General features: G+C 36.9%; 1 protein-coding gene across 3 annotated transcripts; it reads left to right on the top strand.

Annotated features, from left to right (window-relative positions):
• Positions 1-1,345: 1,345 nt before the first annotated feature.
• Positions 1,346-23,171, top strand: LOC117931069. 3 transcript variants are annotated; one of them, XM_034851936.1, is made up of 13 exons: positions 1,346-1,823; positions 2,460-2,537; positions 14,512-15,303; positions 15,398-15,691; positions 17,543-17,628; positions 17,735-18,267; positions 18,410-18,928; positions 19,067-19,168; positions 19,250-19,859; positions 19,978-20,208; positions 20,314-20,438; positions 20,557-20,879; positions 22,174-23,171. In XM_034851936.1, the coding sequence occupies exons 1-13, from the start codon at positions 1,755-1,757 to the stop codon at positions 22,774-22,776; spliced, it is 4,365 nt and encodes a 1,454-aa protein (XP_034707827.1). In that variant the 5' UTR covers positions 1,346-1,754; the 3' UTR covers positions 22,777-23,171. The 3 variants fall into 3 exon arrangements, with proteins under 3 accessions (XP_034707827.1, XP_034707818.1, XP_034707834.1); XM_034851943.1 differs by having other exon boundaries at positions 1,347-1,823; positions 15,398-15,488; positions 15,573-15,691; positions 19,067-19,859; XM_034851927.1 differs by having other exon boundaries at positions 19,067-19,859.
• Positions 23,172-23,479: the final 308 nt, after the last annotated feature.

Below are 23,479 nucleotides of genomic sequence, written 5' to 3'. Positions count from 1 at the left end.
CAAATATTTTTAGAGTCTTTATTTGGAAAAATACTATTTATGTTCATTATCACAAGATTCACAACTATAACTTAAATGAAAATGCTTGGAAATTGTTTTTTATAACAGTTTTTTATTTTTTAGAACAAAAAATATAAAAAACGTGTTTGACAACTAAAAACTGTTTTCTGTTTTTTGTTTTTAAGAACAAAAAATACGATGTTATTAGAGAATATTTTTTAATTATTTTTTGTTATCTTCATTTGTTTTAATAAATAATTATACAAACATGTACGATAGATTTAAAAATAATTTTTAAAACATATATAAAAAATTAAAAATATTTTAGGTTTTCAAACAAACTTTTGTTATGCAAAAATCAAAGAACATTTTTTTTTAAATAATTCTCAAAAACTATTTTTTGAAATTATTTTTGAAAAACAGTTATCAAACATGTTTTAAAATTTTGTAATATAAAATATTTTGAGAAATTGATAAGAAGGAAGGTAATGGGTATGGAATTTTAAAATAATTATTAAATTTGATTCTCCTTTTTCTATGAGTGCACATCACTAAAAAAAATATTTTATTTAAATACAAGTTGTTTCCTTTTTAATTTCTTTAATTCTATATATTAATCTCCATAAATACTATATTTGGCCACTCGGAAATTTATACCTAACACTTCCATCACATCTCATTTCATTTTCATATTTTAAGATAAATCAAAAGGTTGAGGAATTCAGAAGCCGAGGGTCGATGTTACCAGCTATGGGAGGGACCACATGGGATCAGAGTTGTTTTCAAAGATCTGGAGTGGAAGAGACGTTGGGTTGAATGCATTTCAATCAGGACCGTCGAATTAAAAACCATATATCATGACTCTCACGCTACAGTTTACCATTTTAGACCATGAAAATTTTCAGCACCTTCACGTTTGAATACGATACGTCACGACACGTGTCATATTGCGGATGGCACCCTTAGAGAGACACACGCACTGTGCGCAAGATAGCGATTACTACCGGACCCTAGCGTGACGTCCATAACTACCGTTTGAAATGAATTATCACCTGCTTCTGACACTACCTGTTCCCTTATGATATTCTGCCACCTGGCAAGAAAATGGAAATGATAATCAATTTTACTTTTTGAAATAATGATTTTTCTCCAAAGTTGCCACATTCTAGAGTCTAGATCGCGTGTCTTCATCCGAGAAGGAGGGAGCAGCTTAAGTATGATGGACGTGGAAGCGGAAGAGCACTTCCAAATTCATGAGCACTGCACGTGCCACCTGTCCGTTGCTTGTTCCATCCGCAGCGTTAAATAAGGGGTGTACTAGCGCACATCCAGCACGTATCAATCGTACCGTGCGATGAAAATCCAGAAGCTACGAATCCGAAGAACCCTGGAATCAAACGGCAGGCAAGTCAGGAAGAGCTGGTACGGCGGAGACGAAGCCCCACTATAAGAAGGAGAATTCGAAACACGAAATTGGCGCTCCCCAGAAAAAAAATCTGCTTCTCAAAAAAGGCAGTTCATTCAACAAAATTTAATTTCTAATATTCCTCGAAATAGTGTAGAGAGAGAGAGAGAAAGACCGAGAGAAGCAAAGAACACGTTGGTTCTGTGTGGTGAGAGAAAGTAGAGAGAGACTGAGGCTTCTTCACTTTGTTCATTCTATATATACATACACCATTACACTTACGGAACTGATAATTCTTGATTGTTGTGGTCGTTGATGGGTCAAGTTTCCTAGTCTACACTTATGTACAATGACGAAGCACAAGTTTCGAACTCTGGAAGAGCTGTATGGTGTCAGTGAAGAGGTTTCGCAACCCAAGGCATGGATTTTGGCGTTGATTGTTTGTCTCTGTTGAGCTATTTCTTGGGTTTGGATTGGTTTATGCATCAGTTGTTATCATTCTCTGCGAATGTTTTGGTTTTGCTATGTGATTTGCTGGTTTTGCTTTCGGGGGACTAGGGTTTGGTGTTTGAATTCTTCCATTTTTGGGTTTTGGGTTGCGGGTTGTTTTTAGTTTTCTGTTATTGGCTGGTTTGTTTCAGTGGTTTGTGTGGATGAATTCGTTCAGTTTCTGTTTGTTTGCCGGGGACTGGGCGCAAGGTGAAGAAAGAAAAGGAAGAGAAAGTTTTGAGTTATTATGCTGTTTTGTCTTAGGAAACATGAAAAACTGGTCTTTTATGATGAAAAAAATATGATGATTTCATAATTTAAGTTCTTTGCTTATTAGAAGAGAGGTTAAATTGAATTGACCTCAATCGATCACCTTCTTTTCCTGCATTTGATCATTTTAAAGACGTTTTTTTTTTTAATATGAACCTTATATATATATATATATTTTTTTTTTAATTTTTTTTTATGTGGCAATTCTGTGGTTCCCTCCCAGAAAAATCTGTATTTTTCGGTGTTTGTGATCTTGAGTATGGTAATTAACTTTGAGTTTTTGCATGCTATTTAGATCACACCAGTTCTGAAAGGGGGTTATCGGATACAGGGGCCAGCAGATGATGCAGAATCTGTAATTCAATTGACCACGGTGAGGCCTCGATTTTTGTTTCTATCTTTAAAATTCTATCTGTGTAATTTTAATTAGGAATATAGCATATGTTTGATTTTAGCTAATTAGCTTGTCAATGCACTTAATCAAGAAAGTTCTTAAGCAATGCTGGTAAAGTGAAGTGTCAGTTAAGTCTTTTGGGATATTAATAACTATTGTGTATTCATGCTATTGCCTTCTGTGAAAAGTTTGGAGAACTAAATTGGAATTAAAGAGGTTAGTTTAGATACATAGATGATGATTTATTTATTTATTTTTAAGTTTTGTGTTGTCATTGGTGATAAGTTTAGGAAAGACTAAATAAGCTTAAATATCATTAAGAATGTTTAAGAAGGCTGTATGCTCAGCAAGGAATCAATATTTCATAGAACTAGGATAGGAAATTGGGAAGGTTGACCTATTCCTATTTGTGATCAATTTGGAAAAGCATAGACTTGGATTGAGAAATCACAATCCAACTCGACCCAACCCTAATCTACTCTAGCATATCCATATTTAATCATATATTATGTAGTTTTATTTATGGTTATGTTCTTAAATGTAAGATGTTAAATTTTATTGTTATTTATTTATTTATTTATTTATTTATTTATTTATTTTTAAAGCTATAAAGAGATTTTAGTTGTGAGAAATTATCAATAACCATTGATGTTTTTAGAAGTGGCATAAATTTAAAAAAGAAATGGAGTGGATAAAGTATAATATGAAATAGAAAATGGAGCAACCCATTTAGCAAATTAGAACATTGATGGGACACCATCATCCAAACCAATGTTCGTTTTTTTTTTTATTATATAAACCATAATTGTTTTCATTTCATATGTATTATAAGCTTTTATATTGTTTTGCAACTTATTTAAATTCCTATCTATAGTGCAGGATTTTGTAAGTCTAATAGTCACTCTTTTGAGCATGGACTGGTTAGTTGACAATGTGCTTAAGCATTAATAAATACAAAATATATAATTTAGTAAGAACATTCATTGCTCACCTAAATTAAGCAACCCAATCAACATGACTTAGGTCAACCATGGGTTGAAAACTTCCAACCTAAGGTGCAGTTTGGTTGAATTGTGATATTACCATCCTTTAACCCAAGTGAGTTAATCCATATTCCCTCATAACAAGGCTTGGAAACCCGGCAGGTTCAATAGAATCCCAATTGGGACCAATTTGGAAATAGATAGGCTTAGGTTGGTAAATTGTAATCCAGCTCACTTCAACCCTAATTCAATTTAACCTATACATATTTTATCATTTAATGTGTGTGCTTTTATCATATGATTATGTTCTTATCTGGAGGTACTATATATTTATTTTTGGTTTTGAAGTTGTGAGAAAAAGCGAGTGAGAGTTGATTCTTTTTAAAGTAGTGGCAGGTCTATATCTGCCTTGCTTTTGCCATGTCCAATGCATAAAAAAAAATTGGAGACAGTAACGTGCAAGATGAAAGAGAAAATGGAGTAACCCAGTGAAACCATAATCCAGACCAATATTCATTTGTTTTTATTTACAAAATCATAATTGTTTTCATTCCATGAAATATCATATGCTTTTATGTTGTTGTGCAACTTGTTGCAATTTTCATATATAGATGCATGATTATGTAAGTGTCATCATCACTCGTTTGAGCCTGTGCTGGTTAGTTGGCAATGTACTTAAAACATTAATAACTACAAAGTATATAATGTAGTAAAAACATTCATTGCTCACCTAAATTGAGAAACCCAATCGACTTGACTTAAGTCAATCTTAGGTTGAAAACTTCTTAACTTGAGGCAGGGGTTGGTTGAATTGTGAGTTGGAGTCCTGTAATCCAAGTGAACTGCAATATTCCCTTATAACTAGGGGTGGAAACTAGGTATGTTGACTGCATTCTTCATTGAGACTTATTTAAAAGGATAGGCTTGGGTTGACTATTGAGGAGGTTGAAGCTAGAAGGATAGTGAGGAAAGGGTATCCTAAGTGGGCCTTATTGGAAGAAGCCACATGAAACTAGGAATCTAGAGAGATTGGGTTGAAGGAAGGTGATAGAAACACTAAGGTTTTTGACAAAATGGCTAATGTGCATAGAAGAAAGAACTTTTTGGTTAGGATTGAAGTTAATGGGGTTTCGCTCTTTGGGAAGAATGAGATAAAGGTAGGGATGATTAAGGCATTTCACAATCTCTAGCCTAATATAGGGGATTGGGGACCTAGCATTAATGGTATGTCATTTATAGCATTAAATAGGCAGAAGGATTAAAGGTGCCATTCTCAAAGGAGGAGGTATTTAGTGCTTTGTTGGATTTTAATGGGAATAAAGCTCTAGGTTCGTATGAGTCCTTAATGGCCTTTTGACTATTTAGTTGGAACTTTGTGAAGGATGACATGATTTTTTTTTTCAAGGAGTTCTATGATGAGGGAAAGTTTGAAAAATGTTTGAATGGTATGTTTTTGGTGTTAATCTCAAAGAAAGAAGGTGTAGAGGACTTGAAAGAGTTTAGGCCTAGAAGTCTAGTAAAATGGTATGTACATGATTCTAGCTTATATCCTAGCATAAAGGTTGAAGAAGATGGTAGGAAAAGTAGTCACCAAGTCCCAAAACACTTTCATAAAGGGAAAACAAATTCTAGATGTAGTCCTTATAGTTAATGAGGCCATTGATTCTATGTTGATGAGGAAATCTTTTGAAGTTATTTGCAAGTTTAATATTGAAATCTTATAACAATGTTGACTAGGGTTTTCTATTAGCAATTCTTGAAAAGTTGGAGTTTTGCTATAAATGGATTGGATGGATTAAAAGGTGCATATTGACGGTGTAGTTTTCTCTGCTAGTTAATAACACGCATTTGTTTTTTTTTTTTTTTTTTTTCCTCAAGCTCTAGGGTTTTGAGACAAGGGGATCCTCTTTTTTATTTGCTAGTGTTGGAAATGGAGGCCCTCAATTGTCTCTTAAGAAGGGCTAGGCAGGGAGATTTCTTGTTGTGTTTCAAGGTAATGAGAAGGGGTGGCGAGGGGATGGAGGTGTCCCATTTGTATGCATTTGAAGGAGAAGCACTGTGGAAACAAGTTATAGATGGGAAGTACAGGGAAAAAGGGGGTTGGCATACTTGTAAGGTGAAAGCTGATTATAGTGTTGGTTTATGGAAAATTACTGGAAGGGATGTGACCTTTTTAACATTAGAACATCCTTTGTAGTGAATAATGGGAGGAGGTGAATTTTTGGAAGGATAAGTGGTGTAGGATGAGCTTTGTTTGTCCTTCCCCATGTAATAGGCCATAGCCTCATCAAAAGAGGCTTGGGTAATAGATTTGTATGATCAGTTAGGTATGAGAGGCATTGGAATACTTGTGTCTCTAGACATTTGAATGATTGAAAGTTGGATAATGTAGAAATACTTTAACGAAGAAGAATCAATTGATTGCATTCTCTTTCATTGTGCTAAAACAAGGTTTTTATGGAAATTACTCTTTTCTTTATTCGGTGTAGCTTGGGTGCTACCTTCCATGGTTACAAAGGCTTTGTTAGATTGGTTTGATTATTTAGTCATATGAAAACATAAGACTGGTAAATAAGGGAATATTTGATTTGTGCATTTTTTGCCCAATATGGAAGGAAATGAATTGTATATCATTCAAAATGAGGAGCAATCTAATCAAATGATAAAATGTACATTCCTTAGTAACCTTTTAATGTGGGTTAGGTTGTATAGGAGAAGGCTCAATCCTTTTAATTGATTTTATAGATTGGTTGAGATCTTGTTGAGAGAGGGGAGGTGGTTTTATTTATTTATATATATATATATATTATTTTATTTATTTTTGTGCTTTCTTTTTTGATATGGCCTTTTGGTGTGCTTTGTATATGTCTTGTATACCTTGGTTTTCCATTTCTTTGGCATTGTCTATAAATTTATTTCATTTGCCTATCCAAAAAAAAAAAGAGGATAGGCTTAAGTTGAGAAATTTTAGTTTAGTCAGACGCAAACCTAATCCAATCTAACATATATTTTACTATTATTGTTCTTATTGTTTGAAGTAATATAAAGGATTGTTGTTGTGAGAAATTGTTGTTGACAATTGACATTTTTAGTAGTGGTAGACCTCGCTTTTGCCATATCTGATGCATAAAAAGAAAAAATGGAGTCAATGAAGTATATGAAATAGAAAATGGAGCAACCCTTTTAGCAAATTATCAAATTGATAGGAAATCATTATCTAAACCAATATATGTTATTTTTTCATGATATCGGCTTGGTGTAACATTCTTAGAAGAAGTTGTTTGAAGTGGGTGGAGATGAGAGCATGAGGGGTAGGAGTGGAGGTGGAGTATGGTTTAGGGTTGACTCTAGATCCTTCGAGATTTCTGTTGGAGTCATATAATGAGAAGATCTTTGGGGTCATCACTGAGAGGGGAAGAAGTTTCTCTTCTTAGATTATATTTGGAGAGAGGGGTTTATTCTTGCTGCTAAAAGGGGTAGGGGCTTGCTATCTATAGGAGGATTTGAAGGTTTTCAACAAGTCTTGGTTGGAGGGAGGGAGAAGTTATAAGCTTCAGCAGCCGTGGAGTGAAGCTCACAATCAAGGTAGATGATGGTCCTAAACCTCAATTTGGCCTTATTAAGAGGAAAGAGCCTTTGAAGATTGATAATGTGTCAATTGATTGGGGAAGTGAGAGTGAGTTGGTATGGCTATAGTTTGGGGGTGTTGATGCTTTCAACAAGCTGCATACTCTTAACTGGTGCTTGGTGGGTCGGTAAGGAGATTTCTCGGATGACGGTTTGTTCTTATCTCCTTTGAAGGAGTGGGCTAGATACCATTGGAGGTTAAAGGGGAACCTTTCTTTGTTCTTATTGGGAGGTGCTTTGATTTTGTTTGAATTTGAATTCCCAAAGAAGGCAAAGAGGAGGGTGTTGTAGGAAAGAGAGCAGGTGTTTAAGCAGAAGACCTTGTTGTTGGAGAGATGGGCCCTGACAACAAGCTGTTTAAGAGAAGTTCAAACAAAGTCTACTTAGGTGAGGATAATGGACCTTCTACTCTTGCTTTGGCATAGGGATTTCTTTAAACAAGTGGTTGATGCTTGTAGGGGCTATTTGGGGGTGGATGAGGAGACAGTGGGAGGAAAAAAATCAGTAGTGGGCAAGAGTGTTACTTTGGACAAATGGGAGAAAGGTGTTGGGAAAGTTGCAGGTGGTGGTAGATACCTTTGTTTTATTGTATACCTGTGGTGGGAGCTCCCGCCTTGGGTGGTTACGATAACCCTTTGTAAGGAGAGACTGGAAGAAGGGAAAAAGAAGTTAGAGGATTCACCCATGCTTTCTTGCGTGGGGTTTTGTGGGGTTGCTTCCAGAAGGTGTGTTGCCGATTTCTAAAAGGCCAAGTGCTGCAAGAAGTGAGACTTCTTCAAGCTTTTAAGAGGAAAGGCTGCGTTTGGAGCAGCATACGACTACTGGGATTGCATGGGAAGAGGGTAACCGACTTCCTGCTGCAGAGGATTCTTTTCAAGGGTTGAAAGTGGGAATGGAGTGCCCTTTTAAAGTTGTGGGCTGTGGTAGAGAGAAGGCTTGACCCTTAGAAAGGGTCCTTGGCCCAGGTAAGGAGGTTTGGGTCGGTGATGGAAAGTTGGCCTACTCCCTTTCTCCGTTGGCCTAAAAGAGTAACATGACCTTTTTAAGAGCCAAGCGAGGTGGACTCATCATTGTGGGGGCAATCTCTGCCCTAAGTCTGGAGAAGTGCTATGTAGAAGCTCCTTGTTCTCTTTGGAAGGTGCTCTCTCCCCTGTCGATGAAGCTTTGGTGGTGAAAGCGGCTCTATTCCAAGATACGAGGAACCACTTTTCTTTTTCTTTGGAGTAGGGGTCTCTATCTTCTACTCCATTTTTTGCCCTGGAGGGCTTGGTCGATGAAGCAAGGCGTGACTTGGAGATGATCTGTTGGGGGGATATGGCGACAAAGGACAACAAGATGTCCTTTGTAGAAGAGGCAGTTAGAGGCGGTTCCCTTGCTCTGATCTTAAAGGATAGGTCGTTAACGAATCTTCATTTATATCACAATGGCTTTGAGGTTGATAACTAGGGGTGGGAAGAGGATGTACAGTTAACTTTGGTTAAGGATAGTGTCCCAATGGAGTCAGGGGGATCTCGTCTTCTCCCAGGGCAATTTCAATAAATGAGTGGCAATTTTTTAGGGCTTCAAGTGGATGGCTACGAAAGGGAAATTTTGGGTCTTTTTCGAAAATTGGAATTCCGAACAAATAGGAAGTCTATGGGGCAGGTGGTGAAAAAGTCTAGCTTTGATGGGTCCAAATTTGAGAGGGAGCTAAGGAAATTGGAATGCTTAGTCTCTTATAAAACTAATTTGTTTGGTAGGAGAAGAGGAAGGAAATTTTCTAGGAAATTAGTCGAAGTGTCCATGAAGCTACGAATTTTTTCTTGGAATATGCGAGGGATTAATGAGGGGGATAAGTGCTGAATCATTAAATCTATGATTCATTCCCACTTGGTTGACCTTGTCTGTCTTCAAGAAACAAAGGTACAACAAATGACAACTTGCCTGGTAAGGAGTTTGGGTGTGGGGAGGTGTCTAGACTGGGGGGCTATGTATGTTAGGGGTCAATTAGGGGGTATGTTGGTTTTTTGGGACAATCAGATGCTGGAGCTTATGGATATGGAGTTAGGTGCATTTTCAGTTTCTTATTGTTTCAAAAATTGCGGGGATAATTTTATTTGGATGTTTATAGGGGTGTACGACCTTGTTTTGGTTGAGGAGAAGGAAGACTTTTGGAATGAATTGAGTGTTATTAGAGGTCTCTGGAACGATCCTTGGAGTGTGGGAAGGGATTTCAATATAGTAAGATTCTCGGAGGAAATGAGGAATTGTCAAAGATTATCGGCTTCTATGAGGCGCTTTTCTCAATTTATTGAGGAGATGTGCCTTAAAGATCTTCCATTTTCTGGTGGTTTGTTCACTTGTTGTGGTGGGTCAAATAATGGGTTTGCCTTTAGGTTGGATTGCTTTCTTGTATTTGATGATTGGGATAATCATTTCAATCGGCTGTTTCAAAGCATCCTTTCAAAGCCAGTCTCAGATCATACGCCAATATTGTTGGATGGTGGAGAGATAAGGAAAGTTAAGATACCTTTCAGATTTGAGAATATGTGGTTAAAGGTAGAAAACTTCAAAGATCTTATTAGGAATTGGTGGGAGGGGTACATTGTTCAAGGGTCCTTTTGTCACATTCTGGCAGTGAAGCTTAAAGCCTTGAAACAGGACCTGAAAACTTGGAATAAGAAGGTTCTTGGAAATGTGACCACCAAGGAACTGGAGGCCTTGGCACAACTAGGGTTGTGGGATGCAAAAGAAAGGGAAAGAACTCTCACAATGGAGGAAACTAAGGTTAAAAGAGGTGTGGTGGATGAGTTTAAGAAATAGGCAGAGATGGAGGAAATCTCTTGGAAACAAAAGTCAAGAGTGTTGTTGCTAAAACAAGGGAACAAAAACAGTAGATTCTTTCACAAAATGGCCAATGCTCGTAGAAAAAGGAACTTTATGGCCAAGCTAAGGGTAGGCGGTGTAATGGTAGACGGGGAGGATAACATCAAAGAAACAATCACAAATGCTTTTCAAAGAATTATGGCAGAAACAGGGGAGTGGAGGATGAGTATAGATGGGCTGGTCTTTGATTCCTTGCAGCTTGTTGATTTGAAGCTTTGGAGACCCCTTTCTTTGAAGGGGAGGTCCTTGTAGCTTTATCCAACTTGAGTGGAGATAAGGCCCTAGGTCCAAATGGTTTTTCCTTAGCATTTTGGCAACATTGTTGGGATTTTGTGAAACTTGAGGTTATGGGTTTTTTGGCTGAATTCTATGGCTTGGGGTCTGAATGCTCCATTCTTAGTTTTGGTGCCTAAGAAAAGAGGGGGGGTGTTGGGGTTGTAGATGACCTAAAGGACTTTAAACCTATTGGTTTGGTTGGAGTGTTTTACAAGCTTTTGGCTAAGGTTCTAACAAATAGACTTAAAAAGGTGGTGGGCTCCTTAATTTCAGATTTTCAACATGTCTTTGTGGTGGGAAGACAAATTTTAGATGTTGTGTTGATAGCAAATGAGCCATTCATTTCAGAATTAAGGACAATTTGAGAGGTGTCTTATGCAATCTAGACATCGAAAAGGCTTATGACCATGTTAATTGGAATTTTGTCTTGACAGTTATGGAGAAAATGGGGTTCAAAGTAGATAAGATGGATCATATGGTATATATCTACAACGTGTTTCTCTGTTTTGGTAAATGGTTCATCTTCAAGTTTTTTCCAAAATTCTACAGGGCCGAGACAAGGAGACCCTTTGTCTCCTTGTCTGTTCATTTTGGCGATGGAGACTCTTTCCTGCTTGCTCTCTAGGGCAAAGGAAAGTGGTTTTATTAATGGTTTTTTAGTCAAGAGGAAAAAGTGTTGTGGGAATAGAGGTGTCTCACTTGTTGTTCGTAGACAATTCCCTCATTCTATGTGATGGTAGTAAGGAAAATCTTAAGTATCTGAGTTTAGTTTTCATGTGGTTTGACGTGTGTTTAGGACTGAAGATAAACTTGGGGAAAAGTGAGATGATTGCAATAGGAAATGTCCTAAATTTGGAGGAGCTTGCTAAGGTTTTAGGTTGCAAGGTGGGTGCCATCCTAACCACCTACCTTGGTCTCCCTTTAGGTGTTCCTTACAAGTCTTCTAAGGTTTGGGAAGGGTTGGAGGAGAAGTTTCAAAAAAGGCTTGCTTGGTGGAAGGGGCGGTATTTCTCAAAAGACGGAAGGTAGACCTTGATTAAGAGTACCTTATCTAGCTTACCGATTTACTATATGTCCCTCTTTGTCATCCTTAAGAGGATAGTGGCTAGATTGGAAAAAAGATTCAAAGGGATTTCCTTTGATGTGGGTGAGCTTTGGTTAAAAAACCCATCTATTGAGCTGGTTGGTTGTTTGCTTGGAAAAAAGTGAAATGGGGATTGAGATTTAGAAATCTTGGTACTTTTAATAAGGCCCTTTTGGGTAATTGGCTTTAGAGATTTGTGATTGAAAAAAATCCTATTTGGAAATGGGTAATTGTTGGCAAGTATGGACAAGAAGATGGGGGTTGGTGCATGAATGGGGTGAGAGAGAAGTATAAAGTGGGGGTTTGGAAGACAATTAGAAATGGTTGGGAGGATTTCGAAGTTAGAACTTGCTTCATGGTTGGTTCTGGGAACAAGGTGAAGTTTTGGAAGGATAGATGGTGCGGGGATTTTCCATTGAGGGATGCTTTCCCGAATCTTTTTTCTATAGCCTCCTCTAAAGATGCTCGAGTGGTTGATGTTTGGGATGGTGGTAGTTGTAATCCTAGGTTTATTAGACAGTTCAATGATCAGGAGTTGGAGAAAGTAGACAACTTCTTTGGGAGGCTACATGATCATTCCCTTTCTATGGATTCTAAGGACATAGTGGAGTGGGCAGACACAGAGTGGTCTTTTTTTAGTTAAGTCCTTCTACTTTTCCTTGGATAGTAGGGGAGCAGATCTTTTCCCTCATGGTACAGTTTGGAACTCTTGGTTTCCTATTAGAGTTAGCTTCTTTGCTTGGGAGGCGACTTGGGCCAAAATTTTGACTTTGAATCAGCTCAGAAAGAGGAGTCGAACAATGCTTAATAGATGCTACATGTGCAAAGAAGAAGAAGAAACGAGTGATCATATTCTTCTTCATTGTCTGAAAGCTCGTATTTTGTGGCAACTGATTTTTGCTTTATTTGGTGTACAGTGGGTGATGCATTCTTCAGTGAGAGGGTTGCTCTTGAGTTGGGGAGGCTTTTTTGTTGGTAGAAAAAGGAAAAAGGCTTGAAAGGTTGCTCCTTTATGTTTTTTTAGATCATTTGGAGGGAGAGAAATAAGAGAGCCTTTGAGAATTTTAAAAGTTTAGATCATTCTTTTAAAAGTTTTTTTTGTATCTATTTTGGGATTGGGTTAGATTGTATATTGGGGATGACTCTTTATCGATGCTTGATTTTGTGGATTGGTTAGGTACTCCATAGTGTGAGGTTGTTTGTTTTTGTGTATCCGCGCCTTTTTGCTTTTTGGTTGCTTGTATACATCGTGTATACTCTTTTCTTTTTAATACGATTAACATATATATATATATATGTTGTAAGCTTTTATGTTTTCTTGTGATTTATTTCAATTCCTTACTATACTATAGATGCATAATTTTGCATGTAACTGTTACTATTTTGAGTATGTGCTGGTTAGTTGACTTGACTTAACCTTTGGTTGAAAATCCAACTTGACATAAGGTTCGGTTGAATTGGCATCAAGCCTACAAACCTAACCACTGAAAAAGACAATTTAGTTTGTGGCCCCACTGAAACAGATTTTGGTAATATTGCAATTGATTTTACATCTTAACCTTATCACCAGGAGAGAGAGCTTTTAAAGAAGAATAAATTGGAAGTTTTATTGCCGAAGGATGAAAAAATTGATATTTTTGTCGAAATATCAATAACTTTGTGGTACCACCATAAAAAGAGGGGGATATATGGAAATTTACAACATTTACTCAAAATGTTGTTGATCTATTGCCAAAATATCTTCAAAATATCAATATCACTGAAATGAGGAAAATTTAACACTAAATGTGTCAAAATATTGCCAATATTTTCCTATATTTTGGCAATATGTTGGGAGACTAGATATTTCCATTATGACTGCTGGGCCTCCTTTTTACAAATTCCAATGGTAACTTTTGTCCTCAATGATTGGTTGAACTCCAACCTATAAATAAGCCCCCTATCTTGTTTTTCTCTCATTGAAACACCTCTCTCATTTTTCTTTCATTTGGTTTCCCTCTCTCATGTATCTTATCATCATCAAGTACCTTCAAACAACATAGGTAATCATTTTGTATGTAATGTGTTTTCAAATATTGAAATTTAATGAATCAAAATTTTTATCTCCATATTATTACTTAGTATTCACTTTCAAAGTCATATTTGTTATCAACGTGCATTATATTATTGACCAATGACACTAATTATAGATAGATAGATAGATATAGCTATATTGTTAACAAAATTAGTTTAATTTGCAAATTGTGGATTGTTTTTTTAATTTCTCAAAGTTTCATTCAGAATTTTCATGTTTTGGGGTCAGTTTTCATGACTTCTTTCATTTTTTACTAATCTCAATGTTGATATTTCTATAAAATCAAACCACCAATATTTTATTGACATTTGCATCCTTTGTTATTATATTGTGTTTGGAAATCACATTTACAAGTATATGCATACACACCATAGATGCTTTCGAATAAGTCATAGTCTTGGATGTTTTATTTCCCACTGTTGCTGTTATACACTGGGAAACTGAATCTGTGAATTTATATATAAATAGAATGTACACTTCCAAATGTATGAGTGCCATGTGGCCGTATATTGGGCAATTACACTCTGGATCTTTATATGCAAGATATTTATTTTTTTCAGCATTAATGCATAATTTTGGGATGTGAAGTCTTGTAACTTAATACCTACATAAAAAATTTGATAGTGTTGCATTAGTAAGCTCACTAACCTTTGCTCACGTATATGTTATCTTGTTCATAAGATCCAGTGTTGTTAAATCTAACTCAATTCTGTTTACTTGATTTTGCTTCACTATTTTCTTCAAATAAGTTGTCATCTCCTGAAAACCTAATTTTCTGAAGTGGTGAATTGGGTGACGTGGAACTGTATCCAGTTCTTTCCAATTACCTGTGCTCAGCATTGTCGCCAAGTAGCTTGTTTTGTTAATCCCCCACCCTCTTTTGTTGCCAGCCTCATTTCTCTCTCTCTCTCTCTCTCTCTCTTTTCCAATTTTAAATTTTTTTTAATTTCTGCTTAAATACTTGTAGGTTAGTTATTAGATTATGGTATTTCCTTTTACAGATCCATCTCTTTTGGTTATAATTTTTTACTGTTTTCATCACAGGGATCATGTGGTACTGAAAAAGGATTTAGTGGGCATTTCTCAAGTGGGAAACTTTATACAAGAGCAGAATCTGGGATATACAACGTGTGTGCTACCCCGTGCTCATCTTGCATGCATTTTGACCGCGTGGCATCACTAGTGGGAAAAATGACGGAGTTTTCAGATGAAGGCTGTCAGGAAAAGATAGCTAGTCAGTGCTTTTTCAATGATGCGGAGTTGCTATCTCCTTGCAAGAGCAATGCCAGTGATGACCAGCAGCATACAAGTAGCGAAACAAGTAATCTTCTCAGCGGGTGCTCAAGTCATGAGTCATTCTCTGAAAATGCTGAAAGTAAGGTTATTTTGAGGGCTTCTCATACTTCTGAAGACATTGAGATGGGTCAACCTCTTGCAGAAGATAGTGGTCTTCCAAATCCATCAACATTTCATGGTAATATAATCTTCTCAAATCAGCACAAAAAGCAGAATGATTTAGAATGCCCTGGTGATGATATCTCATGCATTAGTAGGGCTGATGGCCCAGTTGGTGATCATAATGGGGAAGGAGACAGGAAGAATGTATCATACAGTTCTGCTTCAGTTAATAGCTCTCCTATAGCTGTAGCTACCGTCAATGTTGAACCAACTTCACATTGTCTGGTTAGTAGTCATTGTGGAGAAGAATTGGAACACAAATCTGAATTTACTAAAGAATCTATGAGGAAAACTGCTGGCTTATCAAACAAATTGGACCCATCAGAGATTTCTTCCTTAAGAGGTGTTTATGCTGGCCCGAGTCCAACATCACCAAAGGTGTAGATTTCAAAGTTTCTTTTCTAGATGGAAAAATTCCTTTCCATGATGCGAATCTCAAGGGTTTGTTACTTAATACCTGTTTTATTTCCAGGGAGAATCTTCTGAATGCTCTGGAAAACAAGTTGAATCATCATCGGCAAGAGTGGCAGTGGCAACCTCTAGCTTTGGTGGTCAAATGCCAGGTATTCCCAACTGTGCTAGATCTGTGAAATCTGATATTGATTTGGATGATGGGCACCAAGAAACTGAAGCTGTACACTTTTCAGACAAAAAGGAACATTCTGAGAAGTCTTGTGCATTGCTTAAGACATCAAGCGCACAGAAACGTCCTTTGCAATCTCAGCTTGTTGATGATAATGTTAAATCAGATGTTTTGGAATATGAAGTAAGCATCTTTTATTCTCAATTTATATTGCCAAGATATCTGTTCATGGCACTGAGAACACCTCTTTTTATTATTATTATTATTTATTATTTATCTTTTTATTAGCAATGGTAATTTTTCTCTAGTTAAGAACTGGTGTAGTCAAGGCATCCTCATGCAGAAGGCACTTATATTGCTTACCCTGTGGTCTACATATTCAGCAATTATGAGGCCTTTTATGGTCACCTAGGTGACATGGTGTCAGGAACAGGGGTAGAAATGTGATATTCTGGAGACCTGTTCTGCTGTTCCCATTTTCAGTGTTTCAATTGTAACACCTTGTGAGCTGCAGTAGTGAAGGATGATGGTCAAAGTCTGGCTATCTTCAATTTTGTAATATTTTTATATTTTATACTAACTAATGACTACTAACTTTGGTAGTAATCTAGGGATTGGGTGGTTTTTCTATAATAGAACTTTTAATTATTAGGTTGGGCTGCATGGGGTGGGGTTTTGGGGGTGAGTGGGGAGGACAGGTGTAGGAGTGTGGGGTAGTGTCTACTTATGCTGCTAAAGGCTTGCTATTTAAAGTATGAAACTGTATGTGCCAGAAGACCTTACAAGTCAGAATATTATATAATAAAGAGATATTTGTCATTTCCTAGGAAGGCAATTTCTTAGGCTTCTCAATTTTGAGATCTGAAATAAGTGTTACACGAGAATTCATTTTGTTTATGATTGCTAAGCCGGTCTGTACCATGGATTGGTAAACTCTTCTGGTTTGTTTTATGATGTCCAAATGATCTGAGATATTGTTAATCTAACCCATCCATTTTACATATCACCTATATATTCTTTGATGGGTACTCCTTATTTTGTGGATTCTATTTTAGTTTTAGTTTCACATCCTTTTGTTGTCTACATTATGTGTTGCTGTTTACTGGGACAAATGGTTAAACTTCCATGGAGGTAGCCTGTTTTTTATATACTTGATAAATAGGATGGATCATCTGGTCTCTCTCAATCTTTAGAAAGGTTGGTTGATGTGATTTTATTGGCTACCAGACTACTTTTGATTTCAACATGACCTGGGGCAAATTAAATGAACTAGATTGTGTATGGACCTATACGGTGGGTGTCAAACCTCACTCTATAAATCGACATGTGATTTTATTTGTTACTAGACTACTTTTGATTTCACCATGGCCAACAGTAAATTTTAATGCACAATGGACTATACCCTACATTGATTTATAGGGTAACTGCAGAACCGTATAGGACCATAGGTTCTTTATATTAGTGTTAGATTTACAGTGCTCACCTGAGAAGGGGCAAAATTCTCGCTAATTATTACAGTCCAAAACTTAATGCTGTGGTGTAAAAACTTTTAGAGAATGAATTATCAATTATATTTTGCTCAGCTATAAAAGAACTTAAGTATCCATAATTATCATCTTTTGAAAGCCTGATTTCTTTTCCCTTTTTGGTGTAGAGGTTGTAAAGTTGATCCAGAGATTTCAATTGTGTTCTGTTGAATGAATTTAATGTCTCTGCTTATCAACATCTATTTTAATTTATGGCATAAATATGCTTAACTAAATGAAACTAATGCACCTTTTGGAGGCTTTAGTATCTGATTGGGCTAAAATCTTTTGGAGGGTACTTTTATCTGAAATTATGATTGTTATATTGGACAAAGGCATGTCAGTGAAGCCACATTATCATCTTTGCTTCTTTTTCCTATTTTTATCATTGTTGTAGTTTTGATTGCTTCATTGATGTCGACTCTTTGAAGTCCACTACATTCTTTCTTTTATGATTGTTTTGGGAATAACATTGCATGGTTATTTTTCTTGTGCCTCTGGTAAACAGGTAAAAGTTTGTGATATATGTGGGGATGCAGGTCTGGAGGAACTGCTTGCTACTTGTACCCAGTGCCGTGATGGGGCAGAGCACATGTCAGTCCTATATATATATATATTTTAAAATTTCTCCTTTTTGCTTGATTTTGAATGACTGCATGTATATAGAAGTCAACATACTAACATACTTCCTATCAAGCAGTTACTGCATGCGTATAAAGCTGGAGAAAGTTCCTGGACGGGATTGGATGTGTGAAGAATGCATGGCCAAGGAAGAAACTCAAAAAGAAATGAAGTGTACAACTGGATTTTTAAAAGGGTCATCCTTGAATCAAACAAGAAAGAATTCTGGGAATTCAAGTACTTCTAAATTTGAGAATTTCTTGGAATTTGAGAGTATGGATTCAACTGTTTCCAGAAGCAGAACAAAAAGCCTTGATTCTGCACCCCAATTCTCTGCTAAGAGACCTGCAGACAGTCTAGAAACTGTCCCAGTTACGAAAAAGAGGACTCTTGAAACCATTACCAGACCAACTAAGGTACCCAGCCCCCACAAAAAAGATATATTATCACGGGATCCTTCATTCAGGAACTTGTGTAAGGGGAAAGTGAAGCAAGCCCATGAAACATCTTTTGGTGATAATTCTTCTAATAATACGCTGCAAAATGCATGCTTACCTACTGTGTCAGATCATAAGTCACAAAAAATTCCACAACAGCTACAAATGTCACAGGGTAAATTTTTCTGACAGCCTTTTCTCCTGGAAGATCATTTTATCCGTGAGACAGAAGCTTTAGCATTTCTAGGTGGACTTTTGGTTTATGGTTGTAATCTACTAACTGGGGGTTTTCTTTTCTTTTGTCTTTCTTTTTACAGGTTCTCTTCTTAAATCAAATTCATTCCACATTTTAGACGCAAATCTGAAAGTTAAACTGCCTGAGAAAGCTGTTCTTCAGAAGCAAAAATTTACCAGAGAAACTGATACCAGTGACATGAAAAAGGGGATTGGCAGAATGATGAGTAAATCCTTGTCATTTAATGATGTTGGCTCAAAACATTTGAATGTTGCTCAATCAAAAGTTAAAATGTTCTCTTCTAATTTTTCTCATGTTGAGGATTTGAAGAGATTACGACATGCAAAACAGAACTCACTTCAAAGGGATCATAAATCCAAATCATATAACCCACACATGATTTCACCAGTGGCTGGCTCTGGTGATTCTGCACCAACAACTGACAAAAAAACAGCTTCTCGTGGTGAAACTGTATTAGCCTATTCTTCTGGGATCACTTGCAATGAGTTGAGGTTTATGCAGTTTCATAGAAATTCTAATAATTCTTCAGAACCGACCAGTCGGCTTGCTCCTAAAGACTTAAAATGTTACCATGGCCAAGGCAGGAAATTATTTCTTTTTCATTTAAAAAAATGGTTTTTATACTGTTGTTCTTTTCTTTATTTGATTATTGGTTCATCTAATTTTTTTTGTTGAATGTTTGATTCGCACTGATTGATTATTTTCTAGTGGTTAGCAGGAGTTAGTGGAGCAAAGAGGTCAGCTTTGTGTTTATCTGATGTGGATAAAGATCCATCTCCCAGAATGTCTGATTCTTCTCATGAACCCAAGCTGAACCGAGGTATCCCTGAGGTTGTGCTCACGTCTAGCTCATCATTGACTATTAATAGGCATAACTGTAATCCTGGTGCTATTCTGCAAGATCAATCATCTCAAACGGGAAAATTCTCTAATCAGGAAGAACAATCCAGGGTTATCTGTTCTTTCAGCCAGCCCAGGCTGAAAATCTCAGTTGGAAGTAGAAGTGCACACTGCCACAGATGCAAAGGAATAGGCCATTCTAGAGAATCTTGCCCAACCATGAGTTCTCAGGTTCCTATTCTTGATGCTGGAAATTCAAAAGAAGTGAACAAAAGTAGTAAGATGGGAGATGTGGCCAAAGCTGCTATTGTTGGAAGAGATGAATTGCACAAAAGGTCCAGATGTCCCAATCAATCTGATGAGTTATCTATGTCCAGTTCCAATGTGAACAGCAAAGTTTCTTCAAGAGATTACCTATCAAGGCATTCAAGTTGGTTAGTGAATCTGTTTTCTGCTGATGAAACCAATGAACAACAAATTAGAGTTGCTAAGGATGTGAGATGGCATGCTGAGCACAATACACAAGCAGCAAATATGATCAAAGTAGAGAACTCAAATTCCATTGTTACTTCTGATGAAAGGTTGTATGTGAGAGATGTGCCAAGGCTTGCTTCTACGGTGTCCTTTCCTTCTCGGATTTCTGCTGTTCCAGAGCTTGATTACATATGGCAGTATAGCCTTTTCCTCTTTTCAGGATGTGCATTTTTAAGTTTGTCGAGTGTTCGTTTGACTCAAATCAGTGCTGTTCCTTTTGAATGCTAATGAACAAATTTCTCATGTTTCATGCAGAGGAGGATTTGAAGTGCATAGAATTGGAAGGCTTTCGAGTCATTATACTGGGATTCAAGCACATTTATCGACTTGTGCATCACCAAAAGTTCTTGAAGCGGTGCACATGCTTCCTCCAAAAATCATTTTGGAGGAAGTACCTCGCTTGAGTACTTGGCCAGCTCAGTTCCTGGAAAATTATGCCACTGAAGATAACATTGCTCTCTACTTCTTTGCAGCAGATCTTGAGAGGTTTGGTTTTTAGCCATATTTGTCTTTGTTCATGTAAATTTCCATGTATAAATTGCTACTGCTTCCTTTCTTACTGACATTCTCTTAAATATGCTTCTTATGCAGCTATGGGAGAAACTACAAGAGCTTGCTGGAATGGATGATTAAGAATGATTTAGCCCTCAAAGGAAATCTCAAGGGAATAGAACTTCTGATATTTTCATCCAACCTGCTTCCTGAAAAATCCCAGCGTAAGAATGGTCTTAATACTCCAACCTTCATATTAGAGGCCATGTCTCATGTGCACAGCACAAAGTACATGCTCATGCATATGTTTATTTGCTAACTTATACAATCTGTTCTTGGCAGGTTGGAATGCATTATCATTTTTATGGGGTGTATTCAGAGTAAGGAGGGTAAATAACTCAGAACATGTCCCTACTTCTCATATACAGGTTTCTGTTCCCTGCTTGAATATATTACCCTCAGACCAAGATTTGTCTATTACTACCTCTGGGCAGTTGTTTGAAAGTCGATCTGCAACTAACGTAGCCCCACAGGAATTACGACGCATCAATTCTGGAAGGACAAGTTTTGATCAGAAACCAAGTAGAGTCAATAACATTTCATGTTCTAGTGCTCCTATAGGAGAGCAGTTCTCCAATGATATGCTACAGACTAACATCTCCCTGGTAATATTGGTTTGTTTGCACATTGGTCGTGTTATTAATTGATTTACTTTCTTCAGTTTTATTTAAAATTTTCTGGCCTTTAAAATCTTATGGATAGTTTTAACTAGTATTTTATTGCTTAGTACCTTCATTTACTTTTAAATGGCAATGATCTTATTGGTTAGGATAGAGTTTGTACATTTGAAACAATGTGGATTGGAAACTCGATTTTACTTGGTAATTTTTATTGAATGCAAAATACATACAACAAGTTGAGGTGGGTGATGAATATGGAAAATATTCATCTCCTTTTTCCTTGATTTGATGTTGTCTTGTGATGCTTATGATGGATGTGGTCCCTGCTTTAGTAGCATTGTTGTCGTCAGTTGACATCTATCTTTAAAATCACGTGGAGTGTAGATTACTTTTTCTGATTTTTCATTCTAAATTCATTAGTTTTGATACTTGAAATGCTTTCTTGTCTTGCCTTTCTGTATATTTTGTAGTTGTCCATAAAATTCTATTAGTTGTCTTCATATAATCAGGCTTTGTTTGGTATTTCAGTATACAATTGGATCATCTAGAAGCATATAACTGCTGACTGATATCAGTAATAATAATGGAACACATGAGGCTGGCCAGCCAAGTATGCCAGTGTCTAACTCTGACCTGGCCCAGTGTTGGGCAATCACCAGAGCCATCTCAGGCTTTTATTGTTTTTTGACAACTATGGCCTTGACCTTCTTAGAACTAAATTGCCAAAGAAACAGATAACCTTCTAGAGCAAATGTAACTTGGAAAATTTCTTGCTGTGCACAACCAACACTGAAAATACAAAGACTGAAACCAGTATGTTACTATTTTGAGAAATAATTTATCATAATGTTATTGCCATCATTGACATGTAATGCAGTTTAAGTTTCCGAAGTAAAAATGGTTCAATTTTCTGAGAAGTAAAACTAAGTTCAAGCTAATTTTTTACTTCTTTATCTTTTCCTTATTGTTTTATGATAGTTACTTTATTAATATTCGACAAGCCTGAAACAATATTCTTAGAATGTTTATGGTGGTTACTTTCAGAGGAATACATGATTTAGGAGTGAATGTGTTTGATGCTGGCACTTATACATCCCTCATGTTCCCTTTTATGTTCTTTAATGAATATGTTGTGTGTGTTGGCTTCTCTCCTTCTATTGTTGTTGTTGTTTATCATAGCTCACATTTCTTTACTTTGACGTCCTCCAAATTTGCATGAGATACCAACATGTTCATAACCCCGTTAAATCACTACTGATGTATATTTGTCTTCCTGCAGAATGAACATAGAGGTTGTGGGGGAAGAGTGGAGGTGGATCCCAAACTGTGTCTTCAGGCAAGGGGAGAACATAGGAGTGAAGGCATGAAAGTTGAGGAAAAAACTGAATGTGAGAGGGCTCAGAGTGACTTCTGTGGAATGTATGAGTACAATACTGCTAGAGACGCAAAGTATTCGGGTAATGGATATCCATCTGGGGTGAATGATCCTCATTGTAGTTTCCCTGTTGAGGATCAAAGATGTCAGGGAGCTCATAACATTGAGATTTCTGAGAAATTAAAGATGACGGGGGGATCTGCATTTTCTGCATCAGGTTCAGTAGACCTTGGTTTGGGAGTCAAGTTCAGTCAGCAGCAAGTACCCTCAATAGATGGAGAAGACCAGACAAAATCTGGGTATCCAAATCTTGAGCTTTCTTTAGGGGCTGAAAAGAAACCAACAAAACAAGAAATGGCGCCTTCATTTCTTGGGATTGTGAACAAGAAAAGTAACCAAGATAAGCATCAAAATCCAGATTCAAACAGGAAAAATAGTGATGAAGAACTATCCCTTTCTCTTTCTCTTGGTTTATCTTTCCCTGACAGAACTAATGCCAGAGCCTGATTCAAAAGTGGTGCAGCCTTTGCCTGAGAAGCATGCTATGAATAATTTTTTATTCTGTTTGGGTGGCTTCCCAACTAGTTTCAGAATATGTGCTGCTCATGGTCGCCCAACTTGGATGTTGGTGTGTACAGGATCATCGATAATCTTGACCATGTTCTGTAAAGGACCACCAATTTTCCATCTTTTCATGATAATACAAGAACCTTCAAGAGATTGCAAAGTTCTGGCCTTCCTTTTTTCTTTGTTCATTTCTTATTTCATGCTTGCTGCGTAGGCATGGTTTCATTTTTTGGCGTAACTTGAAACAAAGTGACGGCAACCCATACCTAGTGTTGTCTGAGAGGAGTTGCAGATGTTTATCTAAAATCATGACATGGCTTGGTTGCCTCTTCCAATATCTTGTTATCAGGATAAATTGCTAAAGTTTTTGCCTTCTGCAGATGTTCCAGAGGGGTAAGGGTGTTAACTCAGCTGGTGAGAAAGCCGTGGCATGTCTCTCAGCTGTTGTGTTGCAAGGTTTGTCTTGCTTCCTCTCCTTTATCCTTCTAAGAAGGAAGTTTACGGTGGATAGCATGAATCCCAACGAGATTAAGGTCTGGGTGTTGCTTTCTTATTATCATCTTTATTAGGTTAAACACCTGCTTAGTTTAGGGCTGTTGTTTTCTCACTGGCAATTGAAAATTACAGTTGGGAGTAGATCTGC

Source organism: Vitis riparia, chromosome 2 (genome assembly GCF_004353265.1).
Source record: "Vitis riparia cultivar Riparia Gloire de Montpellier isolate 1030 chromosome 2, EGFV_Vit.rip_1.0, whole genome shotgun sequence".
NCBI classification, from domain to species: Eukaryota; Viridiplantae; Streptophyta; class Magnoliopsida; order Vitales; family Vitaceae; genus Vitis; species Vitis riparia.
The sequence above is the reverse complement of the archived record's forward strand: the minus strand, read 5'-3'. Positions and strand labels throughout refer to the sequence as shown.